Here is a 25,681-nt window from a genome sequence, read left to right as displayed (position 1 = left end):
TTACTTTTCGGGTTATTTGCTTTACACTTCTGGCTGTAACGTACATACGGGCGAGTGCAGCTACATCAGCTGCAGTTTGACTGATGAGCACATTGTGAGAACTCATCATACTCCGCCAAGTGTTTGGTCTTCAAATGCCATAGTAAATTAAAGCACACTCACAAACGACAGATAAGTCCTAATTGTTTTGGCTTTGTCACGCCTGCGCAGCGTGAAGGAAAGTGGGCGGGGGACACTCTCTGCATGCTGCATTAGTACCAGCCCTGGGTGACTGGCTTTTGTGATAGGCTTTGAAAGCCAATTATGGGCATATGCTAATCAAATGCTTTTTCACAGAAATCGTCCGATATTGATTGGTGGCCGATTGATCTGAGTATCCCTACATACAACCAAACACCTTAAGATCCAACAGTGCAAAATGTAAATTCTTGCAATTTTTCAACTGGTTTAAAAATTCTGATCAGGAGTGTATTGTATATACACTGCTCAAAAAAATTAGAGGAACACTTCGAAAACACATCAGATCTAAACTGGGGGAAAAATGATCTTGAATATCTTTCCTGATAATAAGTGGGTGATGTATTAGTAACAAAATGATGCCACATAATTTGATAGAAATGAAAATGATCACCCTATAGAGGGGGGAAATCAAAGACACCCCAAAAATGAAAGTGAAAAAATGATGCAGCAGACTGGTCCATTTTGCTAAAATGTCATTGTAGCAACTCAAAATGATTCTCAGTAGTTTGTGTGGCCCCCCACGTGCTTGTACACATGCCTGACAACGTCGAGGCATGCTCCTAATGAGACTACGGATGGTGTCCTGGGGGATCTCCCAGATCTGGACCAGGGCATCACTGCGGTACCTGGACGCATGGAGGAGATTCCAGGAGACAGGTAGTTAGCAAAATGAACCAGTGTGCTGCATCACTTTTTCACTTTCATTTTTGGGGTGTCTTTGATTTCCCCCCTCTATAGAGTGATAATTTTCATTTCTATCAAATTATGTGGCATTATTTTGTTACTAATACATCACCCAATTATTATCATCAGGAAAGATATATAAGATAATTTTTCCCCCAGTTTAGATCTGATGTGTTTTCCAAGTGTTCCTCTAATTTTTTGAGCAGTATATTTAATAATGCATCCCTGTTAACATAATAGTTAATAAATTATAGTTTTATAATTGAGTGTGAATGGTTGTTTGTCTATATGTGCCCTGCGATTGGCTGGCAACCTATCCCAGTCGGCTCCAGCATGCCCCCGCGACCCTAAAGAGGAGAAGCGGGATAGAAAATGGATGGATGGAATTGCATATTCAATCAAGTGCAGGTAAATTGACTTTATTACAAGTACTGTAACGTGAACATTCTTTGACACACAGTAGAACAGAACTCCTCAATAATGCAGTTACTTGAAAAAACAAAAACAAAATAAAAACTCCATCCTGCTGTTCTTAAATAGGAACCATCACCAACTGTCCAGAACAATGTAGTATTTGGGTCTTACCACAAAGCTACCCCACAACAGAATACGAGTAAGATGACAGAGGCTTTTAAACAAAGCCAATAAGGTTAAAGTAATTGTAATGTGACCCAATGTACTGTAGTTGCTACATAAACAACAGTGCAATTGCAAGCAAACCTCAACAATTACTAGTTATTAATATAAAAGCCATTTATTTACTTATTTTTAAATTGTGGGCACCAAGGACCCCACAACTGTCCAGTATGTGTGTTAAGCAGCAGAAGTCTTTATTGTGGCAATAGGGTCCAGCTTTTCTGTGAGAAATGGTCAACACACTCTCGAATATTGGTGGTTGTATACTGTACTGCATTGTAGGAAAATATGTTTTGGACATAATCATCCCATCACTTTGTCTGTCTGTGTTTGCTGACCCCGCTGGGCTTTTTAACAGTCTTTGTCTTCAAAGAGTTCTTATAGAGAAGTAGTCTCTCTGTGGTGTGAGGCGGCATGTGGTTCCGTTTGGCTCGTACAATACATGCCGCCATCGGGCAGAGCCTGTCAAAACCCCCTGAGGTGGCCGGCACCGCCAGCAGCCTCTTGGCGACGCCCTGCAGTTGAGGGAAGCGCGCGGCAGATTTCCAGAACAGCAAACTGGAGCTGTTAGCCCACAGCGGTTCTGACAGGTACATGTCCAGTTCTGACGTCAAGGTCTTTGAGGGAGGCTGGTGTGGGATGTTATCGGACAACTTGCGCTTGACACCGACGTGATTGACCACGTTGTTGTCTGAGCTGTTGGCAGAGATTTTTATTGCACTCTCTGTCTTAATCGTTTGTGTTTCCTGCAGCAGGTCCCTCTCCTGACTTTTCTGGTGGTCTCCTGCCTCCATAGGGGGGTTAGCTGACGTTTCTTGGCTCGCCAGAGCAGCTTCGACAACAGAGCGAGCCTCAGATTTTGTTAGAGCTGTTAGGAAACCTGTCGATTCTTCAGTGTTATCGCAGAATGTCTGTCCAAATCAATATGAACCAAACAGTTAGTGCAACATATCAGAAAAGAAGCAAAAATGTTGATCACTGTTTTCACAAACTCAAAGCTAAAGCGCGTGAAGTTCTTGTTAATAGGTCTGCTTTCATGGATGACTAAGGAAATTAAAAAATATTCACATTTAAGAGCCTGAAATCTGAGGATATTTACATTGTTAAATCAAAAAGTAATAGAATACCAAAATTGTTGTCAAATAAATTGGATAATCATTCATTTCTGCAGCTCACGTGCTGGTCTATTTCCACCTCCACTTTGTGCAGCACCGTGCAGGGAAGCCTAACGAGCTAGAAGGCCTACCCGCAAAGTCCCCCATTTGGGAACACTTTGGTTTCAGTATAAAATACAAAAATGGAACTAACGAACCACTCATGATGCTTCAGATGCAGCTACTGCCATCTTGTTGAGTTAATAAAAACTATGCCAGTAGGTTGCCTACAGCTACTTCCCAATGTTTTTTGACCCGGGACTATTTAGAGACCTCAATGGTTATTTGCTTTTGTAGACCACGCGCCCCCGGAAACTACTGTACATAAAGACACTTAGCAGTTAACTGAATAGAAGCATTAATTGGAGCATTTACAGCACAGTGGAAAGTTGGTTAGCATCATTAATTTGTTCCAAAAGGGGCCGACTCTAACCGAAACCTAATCAATTTTTGTAATGTACATCCGATTAATCCGTTCTACAAAGACAAAAAATTTAACACAAAACAGTTATTTCTTAAATTCAATAGTGTTTCTCACCTCAATATCAGAAAACAGAGCCAGAGAAAGTTGCAAGTGCCAGCATTTTGACAAAGAAGGTGAAAAAAATACAATTGAATTCAAGAAATAACTCACAGGAAAACAGGAAGGTGGCGGTGGTGGTTGATCTCACTGCTACATTGTGTCTTTGGGAACAATCACGTCTTCATTGAAGGTAAAAGTAACCTTAAATGTTCATTTATTCCTTTCATTCGTCATTTATATGAATTTAGAATTGTTTTATGCATGTGAAATTATAAAAACGTGTTGTGTTAACATTTCTGAGAGTCAACCGCTGATGGCATCACAGAAGGGCGACGTAACGTAGCTGACTTCGGGGTCCGGTTGCCATTTTAAACGTGGCGAATAGGATGCTAACAAGGAAGGACGTTTTGTGATTTTAAAAAATACATTAAGAACACAGTTGTGAGACGGAGGCCGTATTGTACGCTAACCGGAGAATGCACGCTAACCGAGGCTAAATTGTGGCATGCATTTGCAACGTTAACTGCGCTAAACAGGCCGGACGCTAACAGGGGTTCCCCTGCATTTCGTGGAAGGCTTCTTTAGTAACAGCTTTAACTAAAGTGCCATGTATGAAAAACAATGGTATAACAAAGATGGTGGAGGGACACCGAAGAGACACTCCAGTCTGTTAGATGGAAAAACATTTGTGTACCTTCAGTTTGCTTCTGGGGTCAAGCACAGCAGCCACAATCAGGTCTTTCTGCTCAATCAGGGACTGGAAGTAAGTATAGAGGCCAGTGCGTAAGGACTTTTTGAAGTGGGTGTAGCTGGTGGTAGATGCCTCCAAAGTCTTATCAAGGTTTATTAGAGAGGGTATGATGGATGAGATGGTCACCGCGTTTCCAAACAAGGCCTACAGGTGAAAAAAGGAGGGGCATGCTGACACATTCTGTTCTACCAAATAGTTATGCAACTGAGGCTGACCTGCAGGGCATCCTGAAAGGGCTCCAAGAGACCCAAGATGTCGAGCACTTGCTCCCTCTTGACCATGACCAGGGGTGGGGCGCTGGCCGTGTCGCTGGCCTCGCTGCGCGCCTGCGCCAAGACGGTCATGACGCCGTTCCAGGTCGACTCCTGCACCATGCGGCGCAAAGACACCATCATGGAGTTCCAGCGGCAGTAGCTGGATGGCGGACACAGAGACACGCTGTACTCCTTTGACAAAACCTTGACAGGAACACAGAGGGACAAAAAAAACTTTCTTGATCAACTATGGCAAGTGTGGTTTTTCCCCCCCAAAAGTGCCGCTTACAAAAAAATTTGAAGGATGCGGTGGGTTGGGAGGACACTTTTGACACATTTATGCATTAAAAATGCAATTCAGTGTAGGTCATGGTGATGTGTCGGTCGCGAATGAATCGGCTCTGAAATGAACGACAGGAGCCGGCTCGCGTCGTTGGGAGTCAATTGGGAGCAGATAATTTTTTTTCCTCGTCTTTTTTTTCCTGTTACAGGCGAATGTCGTTGGTCAAGATGTGTGACAGCGTCTCTGTGTCCACACTGAGCAGGGGGAGCGGTGGGGTTAAACACGCTGTGGTGCTCTGAGAGCCGATTTGTTCATGAGAAAATGCATGAAGGCATTTGACCTGTTTTGACCTATTTTGTCTATTTTGATAGGTCTTTGTTTTTGTATTTTATAATATAACATTATATTATAATATATTTTTAAATTAGGTTTTAGGTTTAAATAAAAACATTTAAATAATAAACATTTGATATTAGGTGTTTTTTTACATTACTAATTAATTCTACATACTACACATAATTTGGTAATAAAGTCTTTTTAGTGAGCCGAGCAAAAAGAACCGGCTCTCTAAAAATAAAATTCCATCACTAGTAGGTCAATACAATAGATCCCCGCACATTGGCGATTCAGGTGACATCCCACCTCTGTTACGGCTCTAAATACAAAATACATTTCTTAAAGCATTTTCCATACCTCACTCCAGTAGTTGCTACTCCGGAAGAAAGCCACTACGTTGTGGACATGTGAGAGCAGGTTCTCGATCACTCTGGAGTTCTTCAGTGCCTCGCTGATCACCAGCTGCAGAGTTTTGGCTATACAGGTCATCCTAGTCCCGATGTTGAGCTCTAAAAACGGCGACTGTGATTCAGACATGTGGTCTGACAGAAAGGCCACTATATCCTCTCCATCTGGCTCTCCCCTGTTAGATGAGCACATGATCTTGTAGTCGCAGAATAGGCTGTTGGAAGCCAGTGCCTCTTTGGCGTGGTTGATGAGGATGTAGCCAATGTTACATGGAAAGACGCCATAACTGAGCAGCACGCCTTCCAGCTCCTGGGCCACGCCGCTCTTGAGGTCTTTGTGGCGCACTTGACGGAAGGCCACGGTGGGCCGGCGGATTTGCCATGAATCGCTGATGAAGTGGAGCTGCACCATGACGACTGGCACCTCCAGCGGACGCACACCAGCCCAGAGGTCACAGGTTACATGGATGGCGCCGTCTTTTGATTTGGACAGGCAAGCTTTAAGGTCACGAATGAGCTGAGGTTTGATGGTTCTCTCCACGTTGTCGTAAAGCTGCAAGCCGACAGCACGCTGGGACAGCTTGTTGTATTCGGGACTGATGGCGCTCATGAAGGAACGAAAACCTGTTCCTTCAACAAAACTGTGTGGAAGAAGGGAAAAAAATGGTAAAAATAATAAATCACATCTTCTAGGTAAGTGCCACTTTCAGGGACAGTTCCATCATCATCACTGTCATACTTGTGAAAGGGAGTGCAAACACAAAAAAGCCAAATATTTTTAGATGAGTAAAACTATCTGATACTTTGCCACCTTGTCGCCACCTGTTTTTATTCAGGTTTTGGATTCTTGTTCGACTTGTAGACTACTTTTTATTTTAAAAGGAAGGTCCACTGTGGAGTTGGCAATTCTTCTGTAATGCTGCAATAAACTGAAATAAAGCTGGAAAACACCAGTTGATGGTCTTTTTGGATTTCTCGCACAAGAGGACTGCACGGTGACCTAGTAGTCCGTATGTCAGCCTTCAAGATCAGAGTGAAAAGGTGCACACAGCAAGTACAGTATCATAGCAAAGTACAACAATTACTGTATCTGATGCTGTAACACAGGGGTCAGCAACCTCTACCAACAAAAGAGCCATTTTACCTCCTCTTCCAGTAGGGCTCCAGACTAACTTTTTTTTTTACTAAGAGAACTATGGCCCCAAACTTCAAATGTTAGGAACACAAGCAGAAAATTTACAGGCGCACAGCAAAATCGACTTGCCAAGTAAATATTTCCATTACCTTTTCACTCGTATTCACTGTATTACTGATAAATACAGTACTTGAACAATAAATGGCAACTGTCTTCTCTAACCACCTTGTTTACTGTCCCACAAATTGCTGCTAAAATTGCTGCGGCGTTGGCAGACCAACCCACGTAGATGTTCGGACTTGTCTGCATCCTTAATCACCGAGCAGTTCTATTGACGCTCATTGCATTTGGCTCAGCGCTAACTTTCAAGCACCGCCGATCACTGGTTCCGTTTCATAATACGCCAATTCCAAGATAATTATTAAAAAATAAACTTGTGGGTGCGTTGCGTTTTTTTGCCTTTATTTGTGTGAAAGGATTTTTGTGCTATTTGACACAAACCTGAATTTAATTTGATGCATGTTTTGGAGTAATACGAATACGTAATACACGGGAAATATATTGTTAATTTATTTTTGAGTTCAAGCGGCCCTAGTGAGGGATAAACGGCATAGAAGATGGATGGATGGAAGATAACAAAATTAACAGAATAAAATACCGTAATCCAAATAAATACCCCTATTAAATAGAAATCTGTCCTGCTTAATTTAAAAGAGAATAAATTCAGTGTCCAGGTTGCAGGTGTATCCAACTTTTATCACTATTAGACCTGTCAACTATTTGTGTTTTATTTATGAATGGTAACATTTAAAATTGTACACTATTCTATTTACCAAGCACATCTCCGCTCAAACAGTATGTTTGTCCGTATGCTATTTTGTGCTCATTTGTCATTATGTAAAAGGCATATAGTCTGAATTGAACAGTTATAATAAAAACAGCTACTAAGAGTAGCAAATATCCTTTGATCCTTTGCGAACTTAAGCTTCAAATCAGCTGGCGAGCTAGGAGACCCCTGTGATAGTATCACCATCATAAGGCTGGATTATGTGTTTATGTTCACAACCACACACAAATAGCGTCTTGAAGACAAGACATTATTAATACACTGTGTTCGAAATTATTATGCAATTAGGGTTTTAGTATTATAAACATAAATTTTTTTGTTTTTGAATAAAATTCATGGATGGCACTGTGTCTTGGGGCTCTTTGGATTACTAATATCAATCTCGGACAACTGTCATAATTAGTTTGCCAGGTGAGCCCAATTAAAAGAAAACTTAAAAATCATGTTACACATTATTAAGCATGCCACAGATTTTAAGCAATACGGGAAAGGTTCGCTCGGCTGCCAAAAAAGCGTCAATATTGCAATGCCTTGGAAAAGGCATGAAAACATCCAATGATTCACAAAAACCTTTGTACGGTGATTAAATTTGTGGCTGATTCAGATGACAGCCGTGATTGTGTTGATAAAAGGCATATGACAAAGATTTCTGCCAGACAAATGTATCAAATAAAAAGAGCACCTGCTAAAAAGCCATTACAAAGCAGCAAATAGGTATTTGAAGCTGCTGGTGCCGCTGAAGTCCCATGAACCTCTATGTGTAGGATCATCCAGAGGCTTGCAGTTATACATAAACCTACTATTTGGCCACCCAAATAGTGATATCAGCAAGGAGGTGGGAGAAAGCTGGTAGGCCCTTAATGGTCATTGAAGGTGTGAAAATGACTTCAGCAAAGTATGCAGTTTCTGACTGACCACTTTCTTCCATGGTACAATATGAACAACCGTACCTTCTGTAGCAAAATGACCTTCATGCATGACAATGCACCATCGCATGATGCAAAGAATACCTACCTCTCTGTCGTTGGCTATTATGGGCATAAAAGGAGACAAACTCCTTTGGCCACCTTTTTTCCCCTGACCTCAACCCAAATGAGAACGTATGGAGCATTGTCAAGCAAAAAATCTATAATTTATGAGTGTGGGAGGCAGATCACAATAAAACAGCTGTGGGAGGCTATTCTGATATCTTGCAAAGAAATTCCAAAAACTTACAAGTTCACTGTAAGAATGGTGAATGTTATATCAAAGAAGGCATCTTATGTTAACATGTAACTTGGCCTGTTAAAATGTTAGTGATTGAAATAGCTTTTGTTTGCAAAGCATCAGCACCCGTGTCACTGAGGAAGATAGTACAAGCACAGGGATGCCGGTGGAGCAACCCACCCAGCCACAGAAACCTCCTAAGGAGGATAAGATCAAAGGGCACAGACCAAGTGTGAAGTGGCCCAAAGCTGTTGAATCGAGTGAGTGGGAAACAGTCAACAATGATCCAACAAAAATCCTTGAACAACAAGGGGGAACAGCAAAGAAAAAGTTGGACAATATGGGAGACATAATCAACCAGTATGGAGAAGGACGTTTTGAGGTGAACATAGGGAAAAGCAATAAAGTAACACAGACACCAGACAAATCCAGGAGACAGCAAGACATCGAAAGACTGATCAGAGAGAGAAGGCAGCTGAGAGAGCAGTGGAAGGAGGCCTCTGATGCAGCCAAAGATGGTCTCACACTACTACAGAGAGACATCAAATCTCGGTTGGCGGCCTTACGAAGAGCAGAGAACTTGAAGAAACTGAGAAAAAGGAAGGAACACACAAGAACACTGTTCTATAAAAACCCTTTGAAGTTTGTAAAGGATCTCTTTGCTAAGGAAAAAAAGCAAAACCCTCGAAACTCCAAAGCAAGAACTGAAAGAACATTTGGAAAAGGCCCGCCATGACATGAAAAGGCACAAACCACTAGTCATCCCACATGATATCCCACCTGTTCAACCTCCCGAATTCCATCTGGAGACTGGTCTTCCAAAATGGAAGGAATACGAGAACATAGCATGGCAAGATCGGCATCAGCCCCTAGACCAAATGGAATGCCGCATAAGCTTTATAAAAACGCACCAGATGTTGTACACTATCTGTGGAGGCTCATTAGGACAGTATGGCAAAAGGGAATAATACCCAAGGCGTGGCAAAGGGCTGGAGGCTTCCCAAAGAGAAGGATGCAGCAGATATTAGTCAATTCCGGCCAATCTGCCTTCAACATTGAAGGGAAAATGGAAAACTTTTTCAGAGAGATAGCACAGAGACTGTCCACCTACCTGGAGAAGAACACGTACATTGATACAGCTATACAGAAGGCCGGCATCACAGGGTTCTCACAGGGTTGCTTGGAGCATACCAGTATGATCTGGCACCAGATCCAAACGGCTAAGAAAGACAAGACACCTCCATGTAACCTTCCTCGACTTGGCTAATGCCTTTGGATCAGTTACACACAAACTCCTCTGGGAATCCTTCAACTTCTTCCACGTTCTATTATCCATCACTGCTCTAGTGAAAGCCTACTTTGAAGACCTGCAACTGTGTTTCACAACAGTGGACTACACAACATCACGGCAGCGTGTATAAGAAGGCATCATGGCAAGCTGCACAGTCTCACCCCTGGCATTCACAATCACCATGGAAATCATCAGGGTCTCTAGATGGGTGGTGGGAGGTGAGCAAACAAAAAACGGAACCCGCCTTCCACCTATCTGAGCATTCATGGATGACATAACCACGCTGACCACTACTGCAGCATGCACCAGGTGACTACTTGGAAAGCTGCAGGAGAACATCAGATGAGCCCGGATGAAAAGCTGAATAAGTCACAAAGCATCTCAATAGTGAGGGCAGAGCTTAAGAATGTGAGGTTCTGCATTGGTTTGACAACCTGGGAGAACATACATGTACAACATGTCACAAACAGCAATTCCTGAACTGTATAACCAAGTAGAAGATGTGCTGAAGGACAGAAACATTACATTTTACTGCGCCACCACAGATATGACCCACTACATTACTTTAACAATACACTACATAACTGCGTGTGTGTGGTTTTTATTGTAGTGTTTTTTTTCTTAACACAGACAGAGTCCATTTTATTTTCATTGAGCTTTTTTTTGTGTTTAATTTATGTAGTTGGTTTGTTAAATTAATTTAAAAGCTCTTGACATTCCAATTACAAAGTTAATAGAAAGTTTATTGCTTTTGATACGATGTACTCGCATTATTATGACATAATGAAAAAATTGTCTTAAAAAATTTCAATAATATCAATTATCAACAATAATTTGTAGGACAATTATCGTGAAGCAAAATGTGTTATTGTGACAGGCCTACACATAATACTATTTGACTAAATAGGTCAGGTAACCAAAAGGAGGATTAGCATTTTAGACTCTCTTAGGCTCTCAGCATCCTTGCCATTAAATTAGCAGTTTTGCAGTGTTCTCGGTTCATGTTCTGCTGGTTGTTGAAAAACAGTAAATAAGTTAATAAATAAATAACTGTCATAAAAATTGATATTTGTCATAATCAAACTGCAGACGCAGCAGTGGCACGACGCAGCGGTGGCAGTCCGCCCTTCCATGCAGCCCACCACCACACCTTCAGAAAATCCTAGGGGAAATCCTGACACCGGTGAGCCTGCACCATTGGCAGTGAAGGCAAAGGAATACAGTACATTCATTCAGAATTGAACTCTTTTTTTTTTTCCTCCAAACATTTTCCTTTGTTGGCAAGTAGTCATGGTTATGAATAACTTAGCGTGGTGGTAACACACTCAAGAACACAGCTTTTTAGAGTCTCGCTGCGCACAGTGGCCACCCTCCCACTTCCCTTGCTCATCCCATCAACAGTCAGAACCCAGGCGAGATGCATTCACAAACTTGCGCTGAGTCTGATATTTCAAACTCTTTTCGAAAATGCACATTTACCTCCACTTCGCGCACAGCGAAGGGAGCTGCAACAAGAAGCTAAAGAGCCTCATGTGGCTCCAGAGCCGCAGGTTGCCGACACCTGATCTAACATTTATACATTCACCCACCCAACCACCTCTCTCCCAGTGACGGATAGACCCCCCCGACACAAACTGGTGATTGTTGACGGTCCCAGAACATGTTATGTCTTTAAAGAACAGACAGCGATATGACACCTATCCCATGACCACCTTCAGTACAAGGAACGCTGTGTTCTGAGTATAACAATAAGCTATGTAGTGTTAAGAATATTGCAGAATTTACATTACAATTTGAGAAGTTGAACCTGTGAGGATGTGTGGTTCACTGGAAATCCAGCTTATTCATACAAGTAGATAAGATATCGACATGTAAATAAGGACTCCATTGTTTCTATGCGTAGTGGAACGTCCGATCAAATGAAATTCCATAAAATTCACCTGAGTGGCAGCATGTCCTCAGCGATCATCCTCAATGCTGCATCCACAACCTTTTTCTGGTCCACTGGTTTTGCTGCTGCTGCTGGGGCATTAACGCTACTGGAGCTGGCGACATTGGGTGGAGGCAACTTGTCTTTCGACGTCATTGTCTGCACAGGTAGGACAGCCTTCTTCTGCATGACTTCGGGCTTCTTAGGTTTGACCTGCAGATGAATGCAAAGAATAGAAGTCAAGAGAAAAGGTGGAAAATTAAGTCATGCAATCAAAAGCAACACTTCACAATCACAGCAATGTTTACCATTTCTGGAGTTAATGCCGAAGTGTCTAATAAAACATCACACTTGAAGTCCACCTGCCAAACATAAGGATATGTAAATGTATGAAATTCCATGTTCAGCCAGCCTAAAAAAAATTAATCATGCATCAATTAGTAACATACCCGCCCTTCCACAAACTGCTGAATATCAACATAGATGGCATCATCTTTGAGCAGACCCAACTCGGCTTTGCGTTTGAGAAAAGAGTTCCATCGGCTCTTCACAGCACCATCTGTCCTACAAAGAGCAACGACACATCTAAAAAAAAAAGGAAAGTCTTCATCTGACCCTTGAAATCCCCCTGTGCACCCACCACTTCAAGGAGTGTTTTAAAAAGGCTTAGCTGCACATCTTAAAATGCAGCTTGGAGCTCTGCCAATGATTCGTCAGTTATCTACAAACATGGGAGCTATAAGTTTGATAAGTTTTGTTTTTTCAGGATGATTAAAATGTCACTGAAATGTAGGGCTACAACTAACAATTATTTTAATGACCAATTAATCGATCGAATATTTTTTCAGATTAATCGATCAATCAGATTTTTTTAAAAACACTTTAAGATTCCGCCTCTTAGTAGCAATCCCTTTAAGAATGCATGAATGGACTTTTTCCCCTCCCCAAAATCATAGCAAAGAGGAATTTCTCCGGCACCGAAATTGAAAAGAAAAGTATAAACAATCAATTGAAAAACATCACAAACACTCTCCTGCAAATCAACGAATCACTGGCACAGACTGCTACATGTGCATCACCAATAAATAAATAAGAAATAACAAATAAACTTTAGGGGCAGTCTTTGCATTTGTCATTGGCTCATCTGCTCTGAGGGGCGGTGCCTTGTTTGATGGTCAAGTTGTGAAGCACGTAGCAAAATGACATGGCCTGCGCCGGACAGGCATAGCCATAGTTACGTATTTGTAGTTTCACTGTTCTACCACTAGGTTTTGTGTGTTCACATGGTAAGAGTTGTGCATAAATATATATGCATTTTCCTACACACAAGTACAAGTGGATGAATCCCATACTGTGCATGGGAGTGTTGTTACGCACGCTCTGCGTACACATCTCTGCAGGGGTTTGCTTCGCAAGATATCAGAAAGAGGCAAAAATATCGATTGCGAGAAATAGTAGAATATGGGAACTGTAAAGAGCATCCTACCTTCCAGGAAGCAGCTTGGCAATCTCAGTCCAGCGGTTCCCCAAGACACACTGAGCTTTGTAAATGATGAGATCCTCCTCGTGGGTCCAGGAGGCCTTTGTTAAAAGCGGGTCCAAGTGGTTGATCCAACGTTCACGACACTGTTTCCCGAGACGACCCTTCATATGCTGGGCAATCAAAGTCCAGTGTGCGGTGCCAAACTTGCTCACCAACTCTATGATCTCCTCAGAGAAACAAAACAAAACCAAAAGAAAAGTGAACTTCTTTTTACACTTGTATAACATTTAAGGATTAAAATGCCACTTAACACTGCCCTGTACAGTTAATAAAAGTTTTATGACAGTTTGACATATTGGCATGCCACACAGGTTGTGGTGGACCTTTAAGGTTCTAGTGTATATAGGAAGTTCTCCACCTTTTTGTCTTCCTCTTTGGACCAGCAGCCTTTGACCGGTTCATTATCGTTGCTATTTTTCCAGTGGTGAATACACTGTGCTTCTGTCCTTCCCTGTGAAGCAACAGCACAAAAGATGTCACTTTTTATGATTCACTTTTCTTAAGCTGCTAAAGACACAGCGATTACACTAAGTCCCCTACTAACGAACATCCGACGTGCGAACACTCGTAGATACGAACACATGCCGACTGGTCTATTTTTTCGAAAATTGCCATATTTTGTCATTTACATTTTTTTCTAAATACAAAGGCGCTATTTTTGTATTGCGCGCCATTCCGCCGCTACGAATGGTGGGTAGCAGCATCCCTCTCGCGCGATCTTTCTCAGTTTGTCTGTACTTGTCGCTGATAACATCTCGGAGCACGCCGTTGGTACCCCATTCGATACTTTACAGAGACGTTTGTTATCCCGTTATCATGGCTGATAAATCAAGTGCAAGTGCTAGTAGTAGTGGCAGGAAACGTCAAGCAATTTCTATGGAAACGAAGGTGGCCATCATCAGGAAGTTGGACGGTGGCGAGAAATTGACTAATGTAGCGCGTGCTTATGGAGTGAATCGCTCAACCATAGGAACAATTTACAAAGGCAAGGTTCGAATTATGGAACGTGTGAAGACTTCTGTACCAATGGCATCCACTATCATTACAAAGATGAGTCTGACGACGACAAAGATTTGTCCTTTCTTCAATAATTCCTCCTCCTGCTCCACCACTACCACCAACCATGTATGCTCGACCACTGCTCTTCAAAGGTAAATAACATTTATCATTACGTATTATTATATCATTTTTATTATTGTTTTTTTCAATAATTATCCTCGTTTAATATTACTACTGCATCCAAACTCCTATTTACATACATACGCATATATTGTATATGTATACACTTACATGTAGTACCTATGTAATATTACCTTTTCCCCGACTTAAGAACGATTCGACTTAAGAACGGTCATCTGGAACCAATTGTGTTCGTTAGTTGGGGACTTAGTGTATAGTGAGGATAGCTCGTCTGATGCCAATTTTTCTTTGCAGACTATGAAGAAGAAACGTCGTTTCAAAATTGGCCCTTTTGGAGGCAGAGAATCATGTACGTATACAGCCGTATCAATATGAACAGGCAGGGTCAACTCTGTGTCTGCTTAAGTTCGATCTCATGCAGTATATAAGTAAGGTAATAATATTAATATTATTATTATTATTATTATTATTATTATTATTTTTACTTGTTCCAAACATTACAACATTCACAAGTATTAAAATTTGCATTTGTAAAATAAAGCTGTTCATGCCAGTTAGGGGTACTTTCTTTCGGGACTAGTTTGTCAAAAATGAAAACAGCTACAGACTATACAACTGCCAATACGTAGGGCAAATCAAGGACGGTTTACTGACAATACTGCTACGATACATTTAATCTGTTTGACTGTCTTGCCAAACTGTCTTGTAAATATTGCGAAATAATCCAAAACCCTAATTCAAAAATATTTCGTTTTTTGATAAAATGAAAACCATACATTAGAGAAAACCTAACAGATAGGCCTAATTACAACAACGCCACATATTTTAATTTACACATTTTACAATTCCAAAACACAAAAAAACACTGCTTTATTTACTCTAGACCTGTTTTGCTTTTCCAACAGCGCCACAATGTGATTTAGCCTTCGGAGTTTGATGTCAAAGGTCCCAGTGGGCTGGCTGTCAAACTCGGCCCTTCAAGCTGAGACGGGTGAAGTGACCAGTTGTCCTCGCTAGACGTACAAGTCATAGAGGCACATTTTATGCTAGGCATTGCTGAAGTCTTCAGTCTTGCCGTGTATCTCAGATCTCTGGCAACACTGCAACTTCCTCAAAGGAATCACCACTGAAATTCAAACACTTCGATGGCCCTTTCCAAACCCACATGCTCCTGACGGATTTTGTCCAGCTTGTCGCAATTTTTTTGGCCAATTAAAAAGACAAATAAAGTGAGGCGTGATCACCACATCGATCGCCACATCACTAAGTGCAGCTTAGGAGTGAGAGGCAACTTAGGTGTGTAAAGTGTATGGTCAGGGGTAACCAGGCGACAAAAGAGAAAACAACATTTAAAAAATAGACAGAAAATGTGGAAAGTATGGTAGCATTTCAGGCTCAACAGCAAGATGAACACCATGGTGTGCATCCATTGCAACGCGCCACTTACAGTGTGGTGAAAACGTGTTTCTTCCTCATTTCTCATATTTGTCACACTTAAATGTTTCAGATCAAACAAATTTACATAAATATTAGCCAATTATAACACAACTGAAGACAAAATGTTTTTAAAAATGAAACTTTTTATTATTAAAAGGGAGAAAAAAAATTAAAACCTACATAACACATTCATGCATCCATTTTGACGCTTGGTCGCGGGGATATGCTGGGGGGTAACCAAGCTGACTTCGGGCGAGTCTGTGTGTTTTGGATTGTTGTCCTGCTGCAGGCAGTTGGTTTCAGTGTGAGGTCACGAACAAATGGCCGGACATTCTCTTCAGGATTTTTTTGGTAGATAGCAAAATTCATGGTTCTATTTATCACAGCAAGTCTTCCAGGTCTTGAAGCAGCAAAACAGCCGCAAACCATCACACTCCCACCACCATATTTTACTGTTGGTATGACGTTCTTTTTCTGAAATGAGGCTTTACTTTTACACCATATGTAATGGGACACACACCTTCCAAAAAGCTCAACTTTTGTCTCGTCAGACCACACAGTATTTTCCCCAAAGGCCTTGGGGATCATCAAGATGTTTTCTGGCAAAATTGAGACAAGCCTTAAATGTTCTTTTTGTTCAGCTGTGGTTTTCATCTTGGAACTCTGCCATGCAGACCATTTTTTTCTTATTGTGGAGTCATGAACACTGCCCTTAACTGAGGCACGTGAAGCCTACTGTTCTTTGGATGTTGTTGTGGAGTCTTTTGTGGCCTCTTGGATGAGTCGTCGCTGCGCTCTCGGGGGAATTTTGGTTGGCTGGCCACTCTTGGGAAGGTTCACCATGTTTTCGCCATTTGTTGATAAAGCTCTAACTGTCGTTCGCTGGAGTCCCAAAGCTTTAGAAATGGCTTTATAACCTTTACCAGACTGATAGATCTCAGTTAAGTTATGTTTTAACAGGGCGGCAATCACTTTTTCACACGGGGCCATGTAGGTTTGGATTTTTTCTGTCCCTTAATAATGAAGTTTCATTTGTAAAATGCATTTTGTGTTCAGTTGTGTTGCCATTGACTAATATTTAAATTTGTTTGATGATATGAAACATTTAAGTGTGACAAACATGCAAAAAAATTAAGAAATCAGGAAAGGGGCCAACACATTTTCACACCACTGTACATACCACAACGGCACATCTTATATGTTGCATCATCTCCTTGCGAATGGAGCGGAAGATCAGAGACTAGGTCAAATGAACGTAGCGCAAATCAGTAAGATTAATGTTAATGTACCTTACAAACATAACGTTTGCCGTGTGGGGTGGTCACTTTCTTTTACTTATGACTATTGTCGAATGTGTGGCAGTTTATTACAATGGTAACGTGACCTCATACAGGCTTTATTTCCATTTTAGCTCACCAATCAGCTGGTCTGGTCATTTCTAGCAGAAAATACTGTGTAATGGTACAAGGAAGTGTGTGTCTCAATTGCTTGGTCTTCATTTTACTTTGAACACTAAAAAGTCAATATCTTATAAAAAAAATATTTGTCTTATTTGTAGGTAGCCTGTCTAAGTTTAGAATTTATAAATGCACAGCCATCAACATAATATGTAATTTAATTTTAGTAATGTCATGTAACTATTATTTCTCTCCTTTTGAAGTAAATCATTACAGTCTGGGATGGATAAATTAATTTCCAAAAGCGCTGTCATGTAGTTGCCCTGCAATTGGCTGGCGACCAGTCCAGGGTGTACCCCGCCTGTCGCCCGAAGCCAGCTGGGATAGGCTCCGGCATGCCCCCGCGACCCTAATGAGGAAGAAGCGGTATAGAAAATGGATGGATGGATGGATGGATGGACTGTCATGTAGTCCATCAGACCCAAGAAAATACACTCTGTTCCTATGCACAATGTGAATTTAAGAAATAAGACGATTATCTTAAATATGAAACCACCATTATTGGACACTCATTATTTAGTGAAATATGTGTAAGTATAATAAAGTGTGTATTTATAATTGCTCTTTAACCAAGCAAGAATGTTTTATCCGATTCCTCGAAATAATTTTCAGTTGAATATTTGAGTACTAAATTATTCGATAGCTGCAGCCCTCGTACCAATACGAGTTTAACATCGGAAAAAAAAAACAACTCTTAAAATTTCTTCATAATTCATTGCATCTGAGCAACGCATTCATTGAAGCCTGCCAGGGCACTGCAATGATATCAGCCTCCGTCCGAGCTCCTCTGGCTTCCTCTGGTGGAAAGAGGCACCATTGCAGCGCCATCTGTCCAGCCATCCATCCATCCTGAATAATGAGTGTTGTGGATGTGTGCTGTCCTTGATGAGGTTGTTTAAGTTCAACTTTATGTACATTGCTGATGTTGCACCAATGAAAATAGTGTTAAGAACTGTTCAGTGGTGAAGAGTAGTGTTGCAGGCAGCCACTGCAAGTAACTGAATTTTTTTTTTTTTTTTTTTTTTTTTTTTTTTAAATGGTACTGGATTGGATCGGATCGGCAAGACTATAAAAAAAAGAAATCAGATCGGAAACTAAAAAATGTGGATCGGGACATCCCTAGTGCTTGGTAAATAAATGAGTGTACGATTTAAATGTTGCCAGACATAAATAAAACACAAATAGCTGACGGCTCTAAGAGTGATGAAAGATGGACACCCCTACAACCTGGACACTGAATTTAGTCCCTTTCAAGTTAAGCAGGACAGACTACAATTTAATAAAGATTTGTATTTGTATTATAAATAAATAAATTGAACAATTTACTTCCAATGTATTTGTATTACTCCAAAACATCCTCCCTCGCGGATCATCGATATCGGAATTGGTAGCATAAAACCTTGATCGTAGCATCCCGAATCAACAATCAAGACAAATTCTTACTGGTAACAAACTGGCGATGGTTTTCCAATTGCGTTCTCCAAAATTCTTGACAAGGATTTTCAGGTTTTCCTCCTGCAAGGAAAAGAATATGACATTAGACGCAGACAGTTGTAATTCAAAGCCATTTGCAGAGTTTAACTCTGGGACACAAGATTGAAAACAAAAACTGACAGCAAGCCTATTCAACTGATGGCCCGTTGGCAGACTAATATTTTTTCAGAAGATTCCTTAAAAACAGTAGAGGGCTGCTGTTAAAAAGAACATCTTTCTACTGTAGAAAATACTTAAAGGAAAACTGCACTTTGGGGCTACCACACGGAAACGTTTTCAGGTCAAAAGAGGAAAGTATTTTATCGTTTTAGCCTCTCATCCACATGGAAACGGCATTCTGGGTGCCCTGAAACGGTATTTTTGAAAATGTTAAATCTAAAAATGCCAGCTTCTCGTTTTCATGTAGACAGCATACACGGAAACGATTCACCGTCACCCACGTTGCCGTCACGTGAGCAGAAGTGAGCTCAGATGACAAGCCACTTTCGACGGACATGACTCACCTCAGTCGACATTCTTCTGATATTTTGTTGTCTTATACTCCATAATGACTCGCAGAAATAATTCCACATCTCCTAAGTCTAGATCAGGGGTCACCAACGTTTTTCCTTGTGAGAGCTACTTTTACAAAATGAAAATGGCCAAGAGCTACTCATTTTTGTAACATTTATTTTCAGAGCTTATTTTAAACCCAAACAAGGCGAATATGCTTGTTTTACCAGAACATTAACAAAATGCTGGTGTCCACAACTCACATTTTGTATTTCAGAATGCATTTCTTTCTACTGTTTTTTCATTATTAACTGAAAACCTGAATGAAAAGCAGGCTTGCGGGCACCTCTTGTGGTCGTGAGGGGCTACCTGGTGCCCGTGGGCACCACGTTGGTGACCTCTGGTCTAGATGAACCTTGGAAAGCGGAAGATTACGTACTTATGCACATGCGTTCTTTCTTCTTCTATGGTTTTGTGTCACATGGTACTGTCTGCGTGTCTGTTCACAGCGCCACACATAGTTGTGCCTTGTGTATTACATTGTTTTCACTCAGTGATCCGTTCCTGTCTGGATGCAAAAATTGACTAATCCGGCACAGTGTGGACGCGAATGAGGCTGATGAGACTCAGTACCTCCAAATCCCGAGACCATGTTTCTCAGTCGGAAAAGGGCTGATTGCACGCTCTGGGTTTGGAGTGAGGTGGTTAATAAGCTGAACCTGCATATTAACCAAGCTACAGCAACTTTGTTATTGTAGGAGCTAACGGAGAGGAACTACTTTTCTGGTGTAGTGAGCGCTGTGCTCACATTGTCTCACCAACAAGGCCACTCCCTAGAAGCAACACTAGCTACTGGAGCTGTTGGGAAAACTTCATGCTAGGTTATAAATCATGCCTCGCACATGTATTGCAGAAAGTTATTGCAAAAAAAAAAAGAGTTGGAAATCCGGACAGACTGAAGCAGTGGATATTGGCCGTCAGCTTAGACCTGACAACATTGCTAAGGGGTCTCAGCATTTTTTTTTTTTTACCTGAAGACTATGCTGAATGTACCAGCACAACGGGAGGCACAAGTCTTGGGCTGAAAGATACAGCCATCCTATCAGTCAGCATCCCAGAAGGAGCGGACACTGTAAGTGCCGTTTTGTTGTGCTGTTATTTTATCAATGAAACATGTAGCACTAGTACTACATGCTCATGCTATGAGAATGTCTTAGTGTTTCACTATAGCTGGATCTGCCCAGCTACGAGAGAATAACACCTTCTTCCACCTTTCCATGTCCCATGTTTGGTGCTCTCATGCAAATTTCAAACGGGCAATTATGTGGCGAGGCTTTTGAAGACGTTTTCTGTTCTTATAACCCTTCTCTTGCAGATGCCGTCTGATGGTTATTATACTGGACTCGGCAACAGTAACAACCTTCATTTCGGCCAGGGATCCTCCCGTGTCTTGACGAACAGCCAATTGGATCGTCCATCTCATGGCCGGTGACATTTTTGGAGTCTACCACTTGACTTTTTTGTTCCATAACCATCAGGATCTTTGAAGAAGTTTAACTTCAGCAGCAATTGTGCGCTGTGAGAGGCCTTGCTTATGCAGCTCAACTAGCCGACTGAGTTCAAAGCCTTTTCCATCAAGAGATCATGACAGTGTGAATACCTGATGGAAAATGACACTGAATCCACATTTTTGCCAATACACTAGGTCCCCAACTTACGAACATCTGACTTGCGAACATTCGCGGATACGAACACAAGCCGACTGGTCTATATTTTATTTTATTTTGCCTGCTAGTCGCTCCATCAGTATTTATACTGCTACATGCTTGACAATGCTAATGGGACCAACAGACGCTGGGGAGAGAAAGCTAAATGGAAAGCTAAATTGTAGCTGTATGATACAACCCGGACAGAGCGTGTGATTAAAGTTTATGAAGAGTTAATAGGCCTGCTTAATTCTACACCACCCACAGAACACTACCTCTTTTAGAAGAGTCTAACGACGACGACCATTTGTCCTTTTTCAATAACTCCTCCTTCACCACCAAAGACATATGCTCGACCACTCCTCTTCAGCGGTAAATAACATTTATCATTACGTATTATTATATCATTTTTATTATTGTTTTTTTCATTAATTATCCTCGTTTAATATTACTACTGCATCCAAATTCATATTTACATACATACGCACATACTGTATATGTATACACGTACATGTAGTACCTATATCATTGGTAATATTATCCTCGTTTAATATTACTACTGCATATTTACGCATATACTGTATATGTATACACATACATGTAGTACCTATATAATTGGTAATATTATCTTTTCCCCGACTTAAGAACAATTCGACTTAAGAACGGTAGTCTGGAACCAATTGTGTTCCTAAGTTGGGGACCTAGTGTATTCTGGCTTTTAAAGGCTGGGGACTTAAACTTTTGACCAGCCAATGAACTACTTTGGTTTCATGGTTGATTGCAATAAACTGCTTATTCATATTTTTTTTGTTTCACTTTTATTTCTTTTTGCATTTTGAAGGCCTGCTTTTAACCTCCTTATGATCCAAAAGTGCAAAATGTAAATTCTTCAAGTTTTTCCTCTGGTCTTAAAATTCTGATCAGGAGTGGGGTTTTTTACAGACAAAACTGTCAGCTTTATGTAGGGTGATAACGCGTATTATTAGTAGTAGAGGTGTGACGATACACTCAGCTCACAAGATAAGATGATACACGATATTGGGATTTACAAGAAAGAGACAAGTTGAGATTTAACACTACTTTTAAGAAAAGTACAATAAAACATATGACTGTGACATTTTAATCTTGTGACCCGAGAGCTCACCACACCCCTAATTAGGAGTATCAGCATCTGATGCGATGAATTCAATTATTTTTCGGGTTACTCGCTTAGCCTTCTGACTGTCACACACATATGCGCGAGTCTAAGCCACACGGCTACATTAGCTGCCGTATGACAGATGATCACACCGTGAGCCTCCAAAACGCACTATACTCCTTCAATTGTTTGTTCTTGAAATGCCGTATTTAGGCCGGTCAAGATAACAAATTTTGCTCATCGATAATTGTGCTAGAAATTATTGGCGATAATGGATTTTATAGATTATGTTTTTTAGACCATTTTTTCATTAATTGTCATGAGTTGTACTTCACATTTGAACCACTAGATGGTACTCAAGTATAGTGTACAGCAGGGGTGGCCATTGTCAATCACCAGCTACAGGTAAATCGCCACTTCACTTTGTAGTTGTTATATGACATCAGTCAGCTGACATTAAACTCCCCTCCTGATTCGCTCTTGCTCCCCGCAGCGTTTCAAGCTACACCAAAGATGCAACTTTCATCTTTATTATTGTGTATTATGGATGAACTAACTCTGTCTATATCCATAACAAAAGTTATCTGTTCACTTGTAGCGGCTAGTTACGTAGAAAAAAAGTGTATTGTTTACTGGCTTTGCTTCGCGTCATGAACTCTACTAGAGAAATCAGTGTTTTCTACACGTTCCCTTCTTAAACTATTATTTCATGATGAAATTAAAATGTGCCCATTGGTGAAACCTTTTCAATATGTTGCCTTGACGTCGGCTGCATTGTCTTTTGCATAACCATTTTAAATTCTTGTATATGGGTAATGTTTGATAGCAAATGCTAACTGGATGTAATACATGATGTGTGCCCTAATGAACGTTACATAGCTAATGTGACTGACATATTACCAGTACTCAGGTTATGTACACAACTATTTAGGACTTATGTGTATACATCTTTATTTCCATATTGAAGTGAATTATGACAGCAACTACTTGGATTACCTGTAAACTTTGAAAATGTGAATGTGAAATACTAATCATTAATATTTACCGTACAATAGAATTTCAGAGTTTACTGGTTACATTTTGTATATGTTATGTTTTATAGACTTTTATATGTTTTGAATTGTACTTGCATGCTGAGAAAGTGCGTGCACTCCTGATATACATAAATGTATAACTCATATTTTTTGTTCAATAAATATAGTAAATATATATACTTTCTATATTTATAGTAGTAGGTAGATCTTTGGGACTTGGTCTCTTTAAAAGTAGCTCGCAGGCTAAAAAAGTGTGAGCACCCCTGGTGTACAGTGTACCTGTGTGAGACATTAGCTTGACACAGAAGTTGCCTGTATGTATGTTTTTGCAAAAAAATTTATATATTTAAAGAAAAAAACAGCCTGTATGTCAGCTTTGTGTTTTTGAAAATATATGAATTAATAGATCATCGCAGTTTTGTTGTTGACAATGATCTGCTAGTCAAAAATATACATGTTTAAGCAAATACATATTATGGGCCTAAATTAAGCATTTTCAAGTATAAAAATTACACATGAAGTAAAATACAAATACAACACATTCACACGTATTGAAAGACACAATGTAGTATTCCAATATTAAGGACTACATCAATGAGCAGCCATAAGCAAAAATTCACTATCACGGTCTCAATAAATGAGAGATGACTGTATTATTATTATTATTATTATTATTATTATCAGCAGTATTAGTATTAGTATCAACTTTGTCTCGTGATAGTATGCCTTTTAACGCTTTCCCCATTTTTGCTGTTAAGCATTTTTTTGGTTTGTTTAATTACTACAACATGTCCGCACGGTGACCAAGTGATTAGCATGTTGGCCACACAGTCAGAAGATCAGGGTTTGAATCTACGTTGGATATCTGTGTGTGGAGTTTGCATGTTCTCCCCGTGCGTGCGTGGGTTTTCTCCGGGTACTCCGGTTTCCTCCCACATTCCAAAAACATGCATGATAGTTTAATTGACGGCTCAAAATCTACCATAGGTATGAATTTGAGTATTAATGGTTGTTTGTCTATATGTGCCCTGCGATTGACTGGTGACCAGTCCTGGGTGTAGTCAGCTGGGATACCCACGCCCCGAGTCAGGATAACCCGCATAGAAGATGGATGGATGGACACTACAGAGAGGACTAACCAAGTCACTAACCTCTTCTGGAGTCCATTTAACTTGGGTGTCATCCTTTATATCTGTCGAGTCGGAGTAAGTGTCCACACATAGGTCAACATCAGCCTCTTCTCCCATGCTGTAACAGACAATGAGAGGATGAGAAGACATGCTGAAAAACAGATTACACGTCAGCACATACAATGTCTTGTGAAGATTTCTGTCACTTTATGCAAAAGTTTTTAAAAAACACATTACATGAAATAATAACGCAAGTACTACCAAGCGGCATTTACATGTTCCTTACATTAGCAGAAGCCCGTATAAGCACTGTTAGCCGTTTATCACGGCATGTCCATGTTCACGTCCAACGCTAATACTCATTTATGGAATACAAACCAAATAATAAATGATATGTTTTTACGAATAATCCAAAATATCATACAGTCTTGTTAAACACAGCTTGAGACAACCTTGTACTTCTCCACAACATTGCGCTAACATTAGCTTCCTTGTTTAGAGGTGCTGCGATTGTAGCTAATATCAAACGCAGACCAAACGAATTAGCTCAAATGAAATGAAGATCAGTAACTCATAAACACCCCCAAAAATAATAGCATTTGTATTATTATTTTAAAATGAATGTACATTCCGATTTGGCGCTAGCTAGAAAGCTAGGTTGTGTAAGAACAGTCCCACGGAGAGAATTGACTCAGGTCACTCTTATGGCAACAGTAAATTATCGCGCCACCTGCTGCCACAAATCGCAACTTCAACACGTGTTGTGATATGAATAAACATACAAAACACAACGCTGGAACACATTAATGTTAGCAAAACCAGTCTGTAAGAGTTCAATCTCGACTTCTTGTTGTGTACTGTTTAATTATCACGCGGAAAAATACGTTCGTTTTACCAGCACTTCCTGACAAAATGAAGAGCATTCGCATTGGCGATACAACTACATTAACACATGTAGAAGAGACGTCAAAATTGTTTTAACCACACCACTCCGAAACGTCATATGCGGAAGCTAATTAACTTTTCGAACGCCTCTGTAGAGTTGTTGGTTCTTGTTCAGAGTCGAAAACGGACTTCGCGGCTACTGTTTTGTTCAACTTCGGCAGCCATTTTTAGGGTTCCCGCAGTTGCCATGGAAGCACATTAAGAAAAGGCTGCATTCGAATAATCTTACATTTCGTCTAAATACTTACCAACTTTTCCTAAGCCCGTTTGGGGAACGTGGTGAGATAAAGGAAAGAAGTCAAGGAGACTGACTGAATCCGAACTTCGGAGCACTTTCAGCGGAAACTACTACTGGGATACACAGTAAACTTCCGGTCACCGACGTTTGTATCAGACGGTCCCAAATTTTGTGTACAAGCAAAATAAAATGTCGAAACAGTGTACATTTTAATTTGTTCAAGCGGAAGAAAATAAGAACAATAATAATA

General features: G+C 40.6%; 1 protein-coding gene across 9 annotated transcripts; it reads right to left on the bottom strand.

Annotated features, from left to right (window-relative positions):
• Window positions 1–1,327: 1,327 nt before the first annotated feature.
• On the bottom strand, window positions 1,328–25,562 carry mybl2a (v-myb avian myeloblastosis viral oncogene homolog-like 2a). Of its 9 annotated transcripts, none has more exons than XM_054776190.1 (12): window positions 25,442–25,562; window positions 24,270–24,366; window positions 18,698–18,769; window positions 13,579–13,671; window positions 13,164–13,387; window positions 12,127–12,262; window positions 11,986–12,039; window positions 11,688–11,890; window positions 5,219–5,909; window positions 4,204–4,446; window positions 3,932–4,132; window positions 1,328–2,471 (listed from the first exon to the last, which is right to left on the bottom strand). In XM_054776190.1, exons 2-12 carry the CDS (start codon window positions 24,363–24,365, stop codon window positions 1,872–1,874), a joined length of 2,613 nt encoding a protein of 870 aa, XP_054632165.1. In that variant the 5' UTR covers window position 24,366; window positions 25,442–25,562; the 3' UTR covers window positions 1,328–1,871. The 9 variants fall into 9 exon arrangements, with proteins under 9 accessions (XP_054632165.1, XP_054632258.1, XP_054632076.1 ...); XM_054776283.1 differs by lacking the exon at window positions 25,442–25,562 and adding an exon at window positions 25,270–25,402; XM_054776101.1 differs by lacking the exon at window positions 25,442–25,562 and adding an exon at window positions 24,876–25,133.
• Window positions 25,563–25,681: the final 119 nt, after the last annotated feature.

This window comes from Dunckerocampus dactyliophorus, chromosome 1 (assembly GCF_027744805.1).
Source record: "Dunckerocampus dactyliophorus isolate RoL2022-P2 chromosome 1, RoL_Ddac_1.1, whole genome shotgun sequence".
Taxonomy (NCBI): domain Eukaryota; kingdom Metazoa; phylum Chordata; class Actinopteri; order Syngnathiformes; family Syngnathidae; genus Dunckerocampus; species Dunckerocampus dactyliophorus.
The sequence above is the reverse complement of the archived record's forward strand: the minus strand, read 5'-3'. Positions and strand labels throughout refer to the sequence as shown.